This window comes from Salmo salar, chromosome 09, assembly GCF_965601325.2.
Source record: "Salmo salar chromosome 09, fSalSal1, whole genome shotgun sequence".
NCBI lineage: Eukaryota > Metazoa > Chordata > Actinopteri > Salmoniformes > Salmonidae > Salmo > Salmo salar.
In genome coordinates, this window is record NC_138299.1 from 130,419,028 (window position 1) to 130,434,432 (window position 15,405).

Genomic DNA, 15,405 nt, shown 5'->3' on the forward strand with positions numbered 1-15,405 from the left:
CTATTAAACCCTCACTAGGTTGCGCTGTGGTAGTTCAGACCACCACACTGTATCTCCGATTATTATTAGCAATAAATTCTACAAATAGTGGGCATGAAAGTTATTCTATAGTCTCATGATTGAGTAACGTTAACGTTATGATCTGTCAATGAGTCCATTCTGGTAAAGCGTTAGACCTTAATAGTTACTAGTTCTATACTGATATATAGATATCGATATAGACTAATTCCATATCGCTGCCCATCAGTAATACATATCAAGTTATGTTTTAATGACTTTTGGACCCTGAAACTATCAATAGTAATCACTATGGCAACAATCATAAATGTCGCTAGGCACCAACTGCCAATGTCAAATGTCAAGTTTTATTTAACTTCACAATCTTTTATAATTACAATATTACGCACAAGGACAACATACGATATACTAAATTACACAGCATATCTATATCCATTAATACATTAACGTTAACAATGTGAATGGACATTCAGAATAGGCTACAAGCAGATAGCTAGTAACATTACAACAGTAAGTTAAAGTTAGTCGTTAACGCTAGCTATGACTTATAATTAGCGAAAGTAAGATATTTATACCATCAAATATGTTGTTTTCAACATAAAACAACTATGTTGTGCATTATAGTGAGCTTCGTAGTGTATAGGCATACATACCTGCAGGTCCATTTGCTAAACACAATTAATATTTCCAGGGAAATGCCAGTTGTCTAAAGTGCAAAGTTCTCCAGTTTTATCAAAATAATGTTGTGTCCCAGAGAAAAACACTTATGTATATTCTAGAATGTTGAACATGGAACAAAAACTAAATAGGATGTTACAGAGCCAATTCCAATTGAACTGTATGGGACATACCATTATGGAAGCACTGTTTTGGGACATATTTATCATTCTAATCCACAGATACTACACACTATTTTGAGATCTCTCAATCAGTGTATTTGGTATAGGCCTACTACTACTTTTACTAAACTTGTAATTTCTAAACCACAGCGACTGAAATGACACTTAACAAAGAGTTAAAGTTAGTTACAGAGTGGGTGGCAAGGAATAAGTTAGCCCTAAATATTTCTAAAACTAAAAGCGTTGTATTTGGGACAAAACGTTCACTAAACCCTAAACCTCAACTAAATCATGTAATAAATAATGTGGAAATTGAGCAAATTGAGATGACTAAACTGCTTCAAGTAACCCTGGATTGTAAACTGTCATGGTCAAAACATATTGATACAATAGTAGCTAAGATGGGGAGAAGTATGTCCATAATAAAGCACTGCTCTGCCTTCTTGACAACACTATCAACAAGGCAGGTCCTACAGGCCCTAGTTTTGTCGCATCTTGACTACTGTTCAGTTGTGTGGTCAGGTGCCACAAAAAATGACTTAGGAAAATTGCAATTGGCCCAGAACAGGGCAGCATGGCTGGCCCTTGGATATACACAGAGAGCTAATGTTAATAATATGCATGTCAATCTCTCCTGGCTCAAGGTGGAGGAGAGATTGACTTCATCACTTGAATTTATGAGAGGTATTGACATGTTGAATGCACCGAGCTATCTGTCTGAACTACGGGCACACAGCTCGGACACCCATTCATACCCCACAAGACATGCCACAAGAGGACTCTTCACAGTCCCCAAGTCCAGAACAGACGCACATTACTACATAGAGCCATGACTACGTGGAACTCTATTCCACATCAGGTAACTGATGCAAGCAGTAAAATTAGATTTAAAAAAAAACAGATAAAAAACACCTTATGGAATAGCGGGTACTGTGAAGCAACACAAACTTAGGCACAGACACATGCATACACACACATGATAACATACATACACATGGATTTAGTACTGTAGATATGTGGTATCGGTGGAGTAGGGGCCTGAGGGCACACAGTATGTTGTGAAATCTGTGAATGTATTGTAATGTTTTTAAAATGGTATAAACTGCCTTAGTTTTGCTGGACCCCAGGCAGAGTAGCTGCTGCCGTATACTTAAAAAATGACAAGGAAATGCAGAAATTCACACTTTTGAACAATCAGCAAAAGTGCAAAATACTAGCTTTCAGCGTGAGATACGTTATGATCTCAAGTTTGTTTGGAGAGTCTTGTTCCCTTATTCAAGTATGAGTGGGTCAGAATGAACCAACACTGGGCATTCTGAATCTTCTCCTACTCTGCTCAACATAATCCTGAAGAAGAATACAAAATAATCCAAGGGAGATTATTATACCCATCCACAGGGTTTTATAGTCACTGGTCCTAGCTGCAGCCCAGTCCTTTTGTCTTGGTCATCATCGTTATGGCTTTGGGTTTCAGTTGTTTTATTGTGTTCTTTATATCCTCCCGAGTGTCGCAGTGGTCTAAGGCACTACAGACCCTGGTTCGATTCCGGGTTGTATCACAACCGGCCGTGATTGGGAGTCCCATAGGATGGCGCACAATTGGCCCAGTGTCGTCCGGGTTATAGTTTGCCCCGGGATAGGCTGTCATTGTAAATAAGAATTTGTTCTTAACTGACTTGCCTAATTAAATAAAGGTTAAAGAAAAATAATCTATATTTATATCCGCCTCAGTCTGCTTTAGCGAAGTCTTCAACAGATAGGCAACCCTTCTGAAGCCTTCCAGGCCCAAACCAGTCCTCCCAGAGCACGGCTGGACAAACCTGTCCCTGTGCCCACACCCTCCTCAGGTCCAACCTTTGGGTGATCTCCTGTGGGCTTGCTGAGGTCCTGCTTAATGGCTAGCACCACCAGAGGAACACTCTTTAGACTCCTGCTCCTCAGCACCTGTTGGGTGAAAAGATCAGTATACACATTATTATACCCAATAACAACATGGCCCAATATGACAAGAAAGAGAACTGGATATGACCTGTAATTTATTTACATTCATGCATCAGGATTTGGCTGAATTGTATAAAGTTTTACTATGAATAAAAAATGATTACCCGATGGAGCTCTTTGCCTCCTCCAGACGCCTGCGGTCCCAGCTGTCCACCACAAACACCAGGACCTCCGTGCCCAGGTAGTGGTGCTTCCGGTGGGGCGTCATCCTCGGCTGGCCTACCACGTCCCACATGGTCAACCCCAGACCCCTCGCCTCCGTCTCCAGCATCTCTACTCGCTGTACTTGAGCGTGTAGAGCAGGGTGGACTTCCCCGCGCTGTCCAGGCCCAGCATCACAATCTGAGCCTGCTGAGCATGCTTAGACCCATGCAGTCCCATGCTCAACCCAAACACAGGTCCTGTTGTCTGGAGAAGAAGGCTGGCTTGTGTTATTGTTGCTGCCTCAGCTCTGTGCAGCAATGCCCTGCCCTGCCTGCAGTTACTTTGTGCTCTGCTCTGTAAGCTCTGGTTGTTTCTGAGCTCTGGCTCGGATGAATCCCCTCTTATAAAGGCAAGGTGCAAATATGAATGGCTTATGTACCCCTCCCCCCGTTTTAGGAAGATGCCCAAGTCATTACGCAGCTTTCAGCTGGTGATGGTTCAGGTTAGAGCCTCTCAGTGTCTTCTATGACTATTGCACCGCTGAGAGTCACCTGCTTCAGGTCATCACACTCAGCAGGAAGTCCTTTTTAGGGTGTAGAGGGGTCTGTGTTCCTTCCTGAGTGACCTTCTCCTGGAAATGGCATCAGAGTGACAGTTTTAGACCAATAGGTCATGGGTACTCATCTGGCCTGTATGGTTAATTGGTTACATCATATAATTACAGTATCTTTGAAGCCACAACATGCCAGACCAGCCCTCCGTCACAACAAAACCATTTAGCGAAGTTGGCTGAGGGTGTTGATTCCAGGCAGCATAGCATGAGATAACTTTCATAGTCCTCCATATAAATAGGCTGGTCTATTGTTCAAACATAAATGTCATGATTAGGATCACCAGTATAAATCATATAGTAAATCATATTAATTGTATATCATAGGCTATATCATAGGCTATATCATTTATCTACACGGAACAAAAATATGAACAACATGTAAAGTGTTGGTCTCATGTTTCATGAGCTGAAATATAAGATCCAAGAAATGTTTAATAAGCGCAAATAGCTTATTTCTCTCAAATGTTGGCACAAATGTGTTTAAATCCCTGTTTAGTGAGTTTTATCATTTGTCAAGATAATCCATCTACCTGACAAGTGTGGCATATCAAGAAGCTGATTAAATGGCATGATCATTACACAGGTGCACATTGTGCTGGGAACAATAAAAGGACACTCTAAAATGTGCAGTTTTGTCATAATGAGGGTGTGTGCAATTGGCATGCTGACTGCAGGAATGTCTACCAGAGCTGTTGCCAGATAATTGAATGTTCATGTCTCTACCATAAGCCACCTCACAGTACGTCCAACCGGCCTCACAACCGCAGACCACGTGTAACTACCCCAGCCCAGGACTTCCAGATCCGGCTTCTTCACCTGCGGGATCCTCAGAGGGAGGGAGGATGAGGACGAATATTTCTGTCTGTAATAAAGCCCTTTTGTGGAGAAAAACTAATTCTGATTGGCTGGGCCTGGCTCCCCAGTGGGTGGGCCTATGCCCTCCCATGGCTGCACTCCTGCCAAGTCATGGAAAATCTATAGATTAGAGCCTAATGAATTTAAATTGACTGATTTCCTTTTATGAATTTAGCAAAATCTTGGAAATTGTTGTACGTTGCATTTATATTATTGTTCATTATAGATAGTGCAGTTCAAAATGCTGAAAACAGGGCACATGAGTTGTCAGATCAAAAAAACAATCACAATGAACAGTAGATTTATAAAACAAATAATTACAAATTTATAAAATACATAAAGCCCATTATAAATAATTCAAAGTACACCTTAATGTAAAGTGTTACCTGGATTTACCCAGTCAACATCTACCACCATGTGTCCCATTTACCGTACGAAATCAAATCAAAAATACCATACAAAACAAGTGCTAGTGACAAAGCAACAGGTGGCATGATCAGGCTTCTTTAGGCCACTCACCAGCACTATCAAGCTTGGTCATTGAAATACTCTATTGCAGCGCTCTCAAAATCAATCAAATATAATTTCTCAACATCCGTTTTTTTCTTCCATGAATAAAGACAAAAGACAATGTTATGATCATTAATCCTTTTATTGTCATCATCCGTTTGATTTTATCTTAAAATTCACATATTTCTTTTTTTACAGTTTCTTAAATTCAACAAAAACAAATACAAAGTCCACAAACATACATTACTTTGGAAGAATGTACAACTGAAAAAGCACATAAAAACATACTAATCTAGTACATACTGCTTTTGTTAATCTACCAAAGAGTTGGTGCATTGCTTTCTTCATTGCAGATGTGAAGGGGGAGGATAACATGGGAACAGCATGTACATTCATGTTACACTTCCTCGTCTCATGGAGACCTCTGTGATGGTATTATATACGTGACATATGATATCTACATGCGATGTGAATGGCATGTCAAACGTTACATTAGAAACCAAGGAGTTCATTTTGGCAACAAATGAGGAAATGTATATTTAAAAAAATAAGGCAACAAGTACATATTTCATTCAAAGGCTTCATATTACGTTTTGAGTCCGTCAGTTGACAGAAATAAACTTTAAAAGTTAACTGTACAATATGACAGGCAGTGACAGGGATGGTCTTTTTTACTGTGTACTCTCCCACACCAGAGAACCCTGATGTAGAGGGAGCATGAGACCATAGAACTAAACCCAACTTCAGAAAGACAATCGTCTGCCAATGATAAGAATAAAGACGTGTAGACTATTCAAACAGTACAATGCCATCGCGCCTGTGAAAATCTATTTGTATACTTAATTTAAAAAGACTGACATAACAATAACAGCATGGCGCAAACATTTGTGCAACTATTGTCAAAGTGCCACTCATTCCTAAATCAGGGTTAACTGGAGATTAGAGTTATAGAAATGCATTCTGGGCAGATGGTTATACACAGATTGTTGTTGACAGACAGGCATAGATGACATCATTAGTAGTTTGCATAAATGAGGAAAGGAATATTATATTTAGTACCAATAAACTTCAGAACTTCAAAATACAGTTGCAATTTTCAGTGCAGTCATTTGGGGGTACTCAACTGCAGGTCAAAAATCAACATGGAGATCAGGAGCTGACTGGTGAGCCGACAGACAAGATGGAATGTTTAGAATGATAGAACAATGTTAGAAATCAAGGGGGGACAGTGAAGCATCAAACTGAATGTGATTTCTATAAGACTCATTTGATATGAGGACTGCAGAGCATGTACGTATCTCCTAATGCCATTTAAATCCAATCGGTCACATTGTCTGTTTTATTGCCCCCCCCCCCCCCCCCAAAAAAAAAAAATTTGGCCATGCCAGACAAAACAGAAGAGAACACAGTTAAGTTCGTCTCGTCTTAGCTCTCTTTAAAACAGACAAAGTATTTAGCCCCTCCGGCTAACCAAACAGGTGCCCAGTTACCGATGCTCTGATGTATGTAAGCACCAATAAGATGAGACATCTGCTGATAAAGGTTCTCTCAGAGATGTACAAATCACTGCCTCGACTTCAAATTATGTCAATATCTCGGTGTACCTCTTATGCAAAACAGTGACTCAGTGTCGGGGGAAAAAAATTGTGGAATGTATGGATTCACTACTGTAAGTCGCTCTGGATAAGAGCGTCTGCTAAATGACGTAAATGTAAATGTAAATGTGTCGGGCCTGGAGGATATGACTGCTTAAAAAAACTAAAACATAAATGACATGTTATCTAGATTGAAGAAAAAAAACTAAACAAGTGACTGATGGAGAGAGTGAGTGAATTTGTAAGTGTACGTTTTAGTGTTTGCATCATGTGGTGAACGGCTAATTTCTGTAAATATCTTCGATACAAACAGTTCTCGCTCCAAAAACTGCGGGCTTGTTTTGTCTTTTCTCTTAAACCTATACATACAGTACATATACAATATAGATTTCTTGTTTGGATGCATCAGTAGGTCTACTGCTCTGTGGCCTTGCCACCAGCACCTTTAAACTTGACCACCATGACGGTTATGTTGTCTGGGCACCCGCGGTAGAAAGACTGCAGGACGATGCTCTTGGCACCAAAGTGGGGTTCGTCGAGGCGCTCTTTGATGAAGCGTATGGCCTCCTCGTTGCTGAACGCATCCCACAGCCCGTCCGATGCCAGGATCATAAACTCTGGCTGCAGCTTATCTAGGTCAAAGGTCATGATGTCAGGGTCAGGGATGACCACATTCAGGTTCTTCAGAGGGTAGTCGCCCAGCGAGCGAGACATGGCCAGGATGCCCTGAACACGCCACGAACCGTTGAAACTGATGAAGCCACCTGGAGGGGGGAGGATGGGGAGAGAGAGGGATGACCGAGAGGACAAGAGAGGAGAAACCGATGGCTTTTAGTTACAGCAGACGGGATGAAGAGGTAAAATACATTGTGTTCCTAAGCCCATGAGCAGATCCATGAATCTTCATCAACAGTATCAAGCCTTTCAAGTGAAGGGTGAAAAATAAATCTATGGATCCGCGCACCAAACCTTTCTTCGGTTTAACGTCTTTTCACTGACAGAATGGTTTATATTGGACAGTTCACATACTGAAGTTCAAAGGTAAAGCAGAACAATAAACAGTACACACAGAGGTCTGCGCAGCCCATCCTGTGTGTCTCTGTGTTTGTATTCTCTCCCACTGCCAGAGCACCAGATAATTACCCATGAAGAGGAATCAGAATAACACACTGGATAAAAGGCTTTACTTGGAAGCCATACTCAACGGGAGGGAAACAGGGTTACCCTTAACTTGAACCCTGCATCATAATAGCTATGTCATAATAATGACAGAGCAGATGTAGACAGTCATGGCAGCTGGTGTGAACTTATGACCACTGACACAGTTATTTAAGTCAGTTACTGGAAACCGCTAGCCAACGAGCTTACCCAGTTTGTGTGTAATTTGCTGTCATTACTTATTTGCAGCTCCACTACCCACAGCAACCTGTAGATGGTGAGCTGAGGACAGCCACCAATAAGAGTAGTGTGTCCTACTTGATTTGTTACTCATTTGACTGAAGGCAAAATTTAATCAAAATCACGTTCACATAAAGGAGATTATGAAACAGTATTAAAATGATAATTACATCACAGGCCAAAGGGCTCTATAGACATTTTTGGGGCTTTCTTGAGGAGTGCATTCCATTCCTCACTCACTGGCCCCCCTGATCTATATATATCTATATGTAAATAAGAACTTGTTCTTAACTGACTTGCCTAGTTAAATAAAGGTAAACATACATATATATATATATATATATGTTTACCTTTATTTAACTAGGCAAGTCAGTTAAGAACAAGTTCTTATTTACAATGACGGCCTAGGAACAGTGGGCTAACTGCGTTGTTCAGGGGCAGAATGACAGATTTTTACCTTGTCAGCTCGGGGATTTGACTCACCAACATTTCGGTTACTGGCCCAACGCTCTAACCACTAGGCTACCTGGGGTTAGAGCTATAATGAAATCAAGGAAACATTAAGATAATATTCTGAGATCAAGGTCGTGGGAATAGTCATGGATACAGCTCCTGATTATAATTTTTTTTTAAATCTTCATTTGGAAGAGGCTTGGTTTCTACACCTCAGTATAGCTACAATATAACAGCTGAACCAGGGATAGTTGTGTAGTTTCATCTATAATGTTTAGGATCAGGGCTAGTGGTGGAGAGAACTGATTCTAAACCAGTTATTAAGGCATGTTCTTTTGCTTACCAGCTTTCTTGATCCTCTTGCGTTCTTTGAGCTGGTAGGGCTTGTGATCATGTGACAGGGCGATGGCGTTGCCATCTTTGTCACAGAGCACTCCACGCGAGTCGCCAACGTTCGCCACCGTCAACTCTTTATCAGACAGCAGGGCCACCAGACATGTGGTACCTGAGAGAGGCAGGATAGAAGAGGAGGAAAATAGGAAAGAGGGAGGAGAGAAAGAGAAAATACATCCATGTTAGTCTAGAATTGAACTTGAACATCCTATTGTCAAAGACACACTATAGCACACTATAGACACACTAACCTCATTCCAACCAGGTGAGGGAAGTTCCTCTAATCAGTGACCTTACTTCAACAAACAAAGTATAAGGGAGGAGCGAAAACCCACAGACACTCGGCCCTCCGTGGAATGAGTTTGACACGTGATCTATATAGTGTCTGCTTGTCCTCTTCGGGTTGTTTTCTTCTCCCTTTCCCTTCTTTGTTTGGTTTCCCAGTCTCTGGGCTGAGACTGAAGCCCATTGTCTGAGATCCAAGGCCCTGCAGTGAGAACAGACCAGTCTGTTTGACCATCTGTCTGTTTGCACACCACACAACTCAGAACAGGACAGAGGGGGGGGGGGGGGGGGGGGACGTCTGACTGGACCACCCCAAGGAGGAGAGAGGCTTTGGGAATGGCAGGGAGAGTGAGTGAGGGGAGGTCCATTTCATTGAATGAACTGAACCTGCCTTTAGTTTCAACCTTGCGCCTACATTGCATGTCCACATTTATGATTGTGATTTTCCATTGTAGGAATTGGGTTATACTCTGCGGTTTCAGGGCTTAGTGAGGAAATTAAACAGGTCCAGCTCCCTGGTGATGTGTTTTTTCATTCACTTCAATCATTTAGAGGCAAAGATGCACAGAGCCGCCTGAAGCTGACCAAGAAATAATGTGGGAAGAAGGAAAAATGGGGTGAGAGATGCAGAGAGAGAGATGGTGAATAAAAGGGGAAGGAGAGAGGAAGTGAGAGGAAAATTAGATTACTTCTCAGCCGGACATTGATTTTATTATTCCCATGTATAGCTTTGAGTGAGGGAAAAATGACAAAACAAACGGAGAAACCTGATCGAGAGAGGAAACAAGAAGGGTAGGTGGGAGACAAAAAGTTAGCTATTTTATCTTTTCATCTCTGTGTGTGTCTAATCCTCTCCTGCTCCGGTCTACAGCTGGCACCTCTGTCCCATGCCGTCCAGCTAATTATTTTTATCGGGTTCCCGTGGTGATGGAGAAAATGGGCTGCACTGCCCTGCAAGCGCACCCTTCCCCAATTAGCTTCACGAGCCGCACAGACACACACCTACCCTTCTCCATTAAAACCATCATCCTAGCACACACATACCACTCTCTGATTAGCTAAACTTTACCCTGTGCACATCCACAACTCCAATTAAAACCTAGCACATCTACACAGACTGACTTCTACAAATTAGCCTAGCATACCTTTGCTAGTTCACTTCTTCAATTAGCCAAGGATACCTACACAGGTTGACTTCTCCAATTAGCCTAGCATATCTGCGCTAGTTCACATCTTCAATTAACCTAAAAAACCTAGGCTAGCTCTCTTCTTCAATTAGTTAGGCTCTACCATGTTCCAATCTCTTTTTGCTGAGCATTAGTCATGGCCTGGGCACGTCAACTTCTCCAATTAGCCTACTTTAGTGTGTGTCCATGACATTGTCTACCCGCTTACATTTTTTTAAAAATAATCTACTACTCAGTCCAAAAGAAATGGCTTCCCCATACATGCTCTGAGGCTGCATTTATTGTAGCTGGGGATTTTAACAAGGCTAATCTGTCGGGCTGTATAACCGCCTGGTACGGCAACTGCTTCGCCCACAACCGCAAGGCTCTCCAGAGGGTAGTGAGGTCTGCACAACGCATCACCGGTGGCAAACTACCTGCCCTCCAGGACACCTACATCACCCGATGTCACAGGAAGGCCAAAAAGATCATCAAGGACAACAACCACCCGAGCCACTGCCTGTTCACCCTGCTATCATCCAGAAGGCGAGGTCAGTACAGGTGCATCAAAGCTGGGACCGAGAGACTGAAAAACAGCTTCTATCTCAAGGCCATCAGACTGTTAAACAGCCATCACTAACATTGAGTGGCTGCTGCCAACATACTGACTCAAATCTCTAGCCACTTTAATAATAAAAATTGGATGTAATACATTTATCACTAGTCACTTTAAACAATGCCACTTTGATGTTTACATATCCTACATTACTCATCTCATATGTATATACTGTACTCTATACCATCTACTGCATCCTGCCTATGCCATTCGGCCATCGCTCATCCATATATTTATATGTACATATTCTTATTCATTCCTTTACACTTGTGTGTATAAGGTAGGTGTTGTGAAATTGTTAGATTACTTGTTAGATATTACTGCATGGTCGGAACTAGAAGCACAAGCATTTCGCTACACTCGCATTAACATCTGCTAACCATGTGTATGTGACCAATAACATTTGATTTGATTTGTGCTCTAGCTGGTCTAGGTATCAGCTTTTCCCTACTAAACCCAGGTCCCGACTATAAAAGAATAGTTGTCCTCTAGAACATACCAGGCCAAAGAAAGGTTCAATAATGTATTAAAAGACTATTCAAACAGATTTATCTCTTGGCCATTTCATCAGAGGCCTCTCACTCACTTCTCTTTTCCCTTCTATTCTTCCCAGATAAAACAATGGATGGATGGATGGATGGATGAAGGGATGAGAGGAGAGGGATAAATCTGATATGAGGTTGTCCTGGGGACTCTCTGCTCGTCCTGATTATAACAAAAGCTCAGAGCTCCAGTCCCCAAATTATGTACCCGCTAAATCAGATACAAGGACAACAATCAAAAACAATTACCAGTCCAACTCACCCTCCCCCCCAAGACTCAGGGAGGTAGTTTAGCAGAAAACTCAGAGCCAAATCAATACGTCTGACTAATGCTTTGAAACACAAAAGCAGTTTTTTTTTAATGTCGTGTAGCTTTACGGTAAGATTATCTTTGGGCTCAATCTTAATCCTTACTGTCATCCAAACAAAGGGGGGAGTGAAATATGGGAGGATAATGAACAGAATGGGCCTAGGAGGGGACGGTTGTAACCTGTCTGGGAATCAACAGGTCACGTTGCTTTGGAGGGACGGAGGGGTGGGAAAGAGGGAGGGATGTGAGAGAAGAAGGCAGATTGGACTGGATCAGTGGACAGGCTAGTTTACTCTTTTCCACTAGACTTGGAGGTTGAAGCAGATCACACAATAGAGATTTATATCAGCAGCTGGGGTTGCTCCGGAGAGTAGGAGGTCAAAGGAAGACGAGTGGTCCCGTGTAGCTCAGTTGGTAGAGCACGGCGCTTGCAATGCCAAGGTTGTGGGTTCATTTCCCACGGGGGACCAGTATGAAAATGCACACACTACTGTAAGTTGCTCTGGATAAGAGCGTTTGATAAATTACTAAAATCTAAATGAGTGTAGAGGTAGTGCCTTCGCTAAGTGGGCACGTCGCAGGAGGAGTAACCTTGCCTGGGAGTACCTTAAAAAGTCAACTGCCGCCCCCAGACCGGGAGTTAACTTATGGTCTCGGGTTCAACACCGGTCCATTCTACTTTTACAATCAGGGTGTCAAATGACCTCCGGTAGAATGTGACTGACAGCTTGAATGGCCCTTTTATACCAGACACTCATGTAAATTACACACTCATCTGAGTCATGTGAGGTTCTGTGCTGTGAATAAACTACTATAGTGTTCTGTACACTCTACAAGATACACTCCATCGCTCTCTCCCTTCCTCACTCTCCACCTCATAATAAGTTAACATGCAAGGAATTACACTGAACAAAAATATAAAACACAACATATAAAGTGTCCTTCCCATGTTTCATGAGCTGAAATAAAAGATTACAGAAATGTTTCATACACACAAAAAGCTTTTCTCAAATGTCGTGCACAAATTTGTTTACATCCCTGTTAGTGAGCATTTCTCCTTTGCCAAGATAATCCATCCACCTGACAGGTGTGGCATATCAAGAAGCCAATTTAACAGCATGGTCTGTTTCCAGAGAATTGAATGTTCATTTCTCTACCATAAGCTGCCTCCAACGTTGTTTTAGAGAATATGGCAGTATGTCCAACCGGCCTCACAACCGCGGACCATGTATATATCATCATGTGGGCGAGTGGTTTGCCAACATTGTGACAAACCCATGGTGGCGGTAGGGTTATGGTATGGGCAGGCATAAGCTACGGACAATGAACACAATCGCATTTTAGTAAATGCCAATTTGAATGCACAGAGACACTGGGATGATATCCTGAGGCCCAATGTGTGGCCCATTTGTTTTAAGGTATCTGTGACCAACAGATGCATATTTGTATTCCAAGTCATGTAAAAATCTTTGAAATTGTTGCATGTTGTGTTTATATTTTTGTATATTTGCGTTTATATTTTTGTTATGTAAATATTCCGTAGACACCCTCCGTCTCGATGTCTTACTAGTTTGTTCTCTTCCTCTCTCTCGGACTCTCCCTCTTTCTCCACCTCCCACTCTGAACATTAAGTTAGAATGTCAGGATCGGGAATACGTGGAGAGGCAGAGACATTCCGTGTGCTGCATTCCTGAAATCGCAGTGTGAAGCGAGTCTTTACCGCCAGCTTATCATGAATATTTTAGCTCTCTTTTCTCTTCCCTACATTCTGAATAAACCATCAGTGCATCTGTGGTGACAACTTCTCTCCACCTCGCTCTCCCCCCCACGCTTTCTCTCCCGCAAGGCTTTCCCTCCCACTGCTCTTTGGTCCTGTAGGTGCTAGATGAGTGTGGGTGGAGGTGAAGACGGATGGAGCTCCATCTCTCTCTCCTTCCCTCCCTAGGAGTTCAGGACTACACCCTTCCCCTTTCAGTATCACCTTCTGTCATCTCTTTATCATATCACTGTCTCATCCCTATTTTTGTCCCTTGGCTTCACCCTCTTCTCTCTCTTTCTCCCCCACCCTCACATCTTTTTCTCTCCTTTCCATACACTGGCCCTTTGTCGCTCTGTCCAGCCTTTTGTTCTCTTTTTGTCCTCTTTCCCTTTATTATGTAACTATACCCTCTCACCCTATACACAGTGCCTTCAGAGATATTCGCACCCCTTGACTTTTCCACATTTTGTTGTTTCAGCCTGAATTTAAATTGATACATTTGCGATTTTTTGGGTCCCTGTCCTACACACACACACACACACACACACACACACACACACACACAAAATACCCCATAATGTCAATGTGGAATTATGTTTTTAGACATTTTTACAAATGATAAAAAAAGGAAAAGCTGAAATGTCTCAAATCAATAAGTATTCAACCCCTTTATGGTAAGCCTAAATAAGTTCAGGAATACAAATTTGTTTAATAAGTTGCATGGACTTTTTGAATGACTACTTCATCGCTGTACCCCACACATACAGATAATTGCAAGGTCCCTCAGTCAAGCAGTGAATTTTAAACAGACTCAACCACAAAGACCAGGGAGGCTTTCCAATTCTTTGCAAAGAAGGGCACATATTGGTAGATTGGTGTAAAACATTTTTTTTAATAACAAAATAAGACATTGAATATCCCGTTGAGCATGGTGAAGTTATTAATTGCACTTTGGATGTTGTATCAACACACCCAGTCACTACAAACTCAGTTGCAGGTGAGGAAGGAAAACCACTCAGAAATTTCACCATGAGGGCAATGGTGACTTTAAAACAGTTAGAGTTGAATGGCTGTGATAGGAGAAAACTGAGGATGGATCAACAACATTGTTGTTATTCTGCAATACTAACCTAAATAACAGAGTGAAAAGAAGGAAGCCTGTACAGAATAAAAATATTCCAAAACATGCATCCTGTTGGTAATAAGACACTAAAGTAAAACTGCAAAAAATGTGGTAAAGCAATTAACATTGTATTCAAGAAAAAAAGTTGTTTGGGGCAAATCCAATACAACACATTCCTGAGTACCACTCTCCATATTTTCAAGCATAGTGGTGGCTGCATCATGTTATGGGTATGCTTGTAATCGCTAAGGACTGGGGAGTTTTTCAGGATATAAAATTAACAGAATAGAGCTTAGCACAAGCAAAATCTTAGAGGAAAACCTGGTTGCCTGCTTTCCACCAGACACTGGGAGATGAATTCACCTTTCAGCAGGACAATAACCTAAAACACAAGGCACAATAACCTAAAACACAAGGCCATATCTACACTGGAGTTTCTTACCAAGAAGACAGTGAATGTTCCTGAGTGGCCGAGTTACAGTTTTGACTTAAATCTACTAGGAAATCTATGGCAAGACCTGAAAATGGTTGTCTAGCAATGATCAACAACCAATGACACAGCTTGAAGGATTTTTAAAGAATAAATGGGCAAATATTGCACAATCCAGGTGTAGAAAGCTCTTAGAGACTTACCTGGAAAGACTCACAGCTGTAATCGCTGCCAATGTGCTTATACAATGTATAGTTTCAGGGTTGTGACTACTTATGTAAATTATATATTTTCCTCTTTCATTTCTAATAAATTTGCAATAAAAAAAAATGTTTTCACTTTGTCATTATGGGGT

At 41.7% G+C, this 15,405-nt stretch overlaps 1 protein-coding gene across 1 annotated transcript in view; it reads right to left on the reverse strand.

Annotated features, from left to right (window-relative positions):
* Positions 1-5,103: 5,103 nt before the first annotated feature.
* Positions 5,104-15,405, reverse strand: part of LOC106612907 (protein phosphatase 1L) — a 50,619-nt gene continuing 40,317 nt past the window's right edge. The window contains exons 3-4 of the mRNA XM_014214565.3: positions 8,770-8,931; positions 5,104-7,339 (exon numbers count right to left, since the gene is read on the reverse strand). Coding sequence (XP_014070040.1) covers positions 6,990-7,339; positions 8,770-8,931 — 512 coding nt within the window. The 3' untranslated portion in view covers positions 5,104-6,989. The remainder of the gene's footprint in view (positions 7,340-8,769; positions 8,932-15,405) is intronic.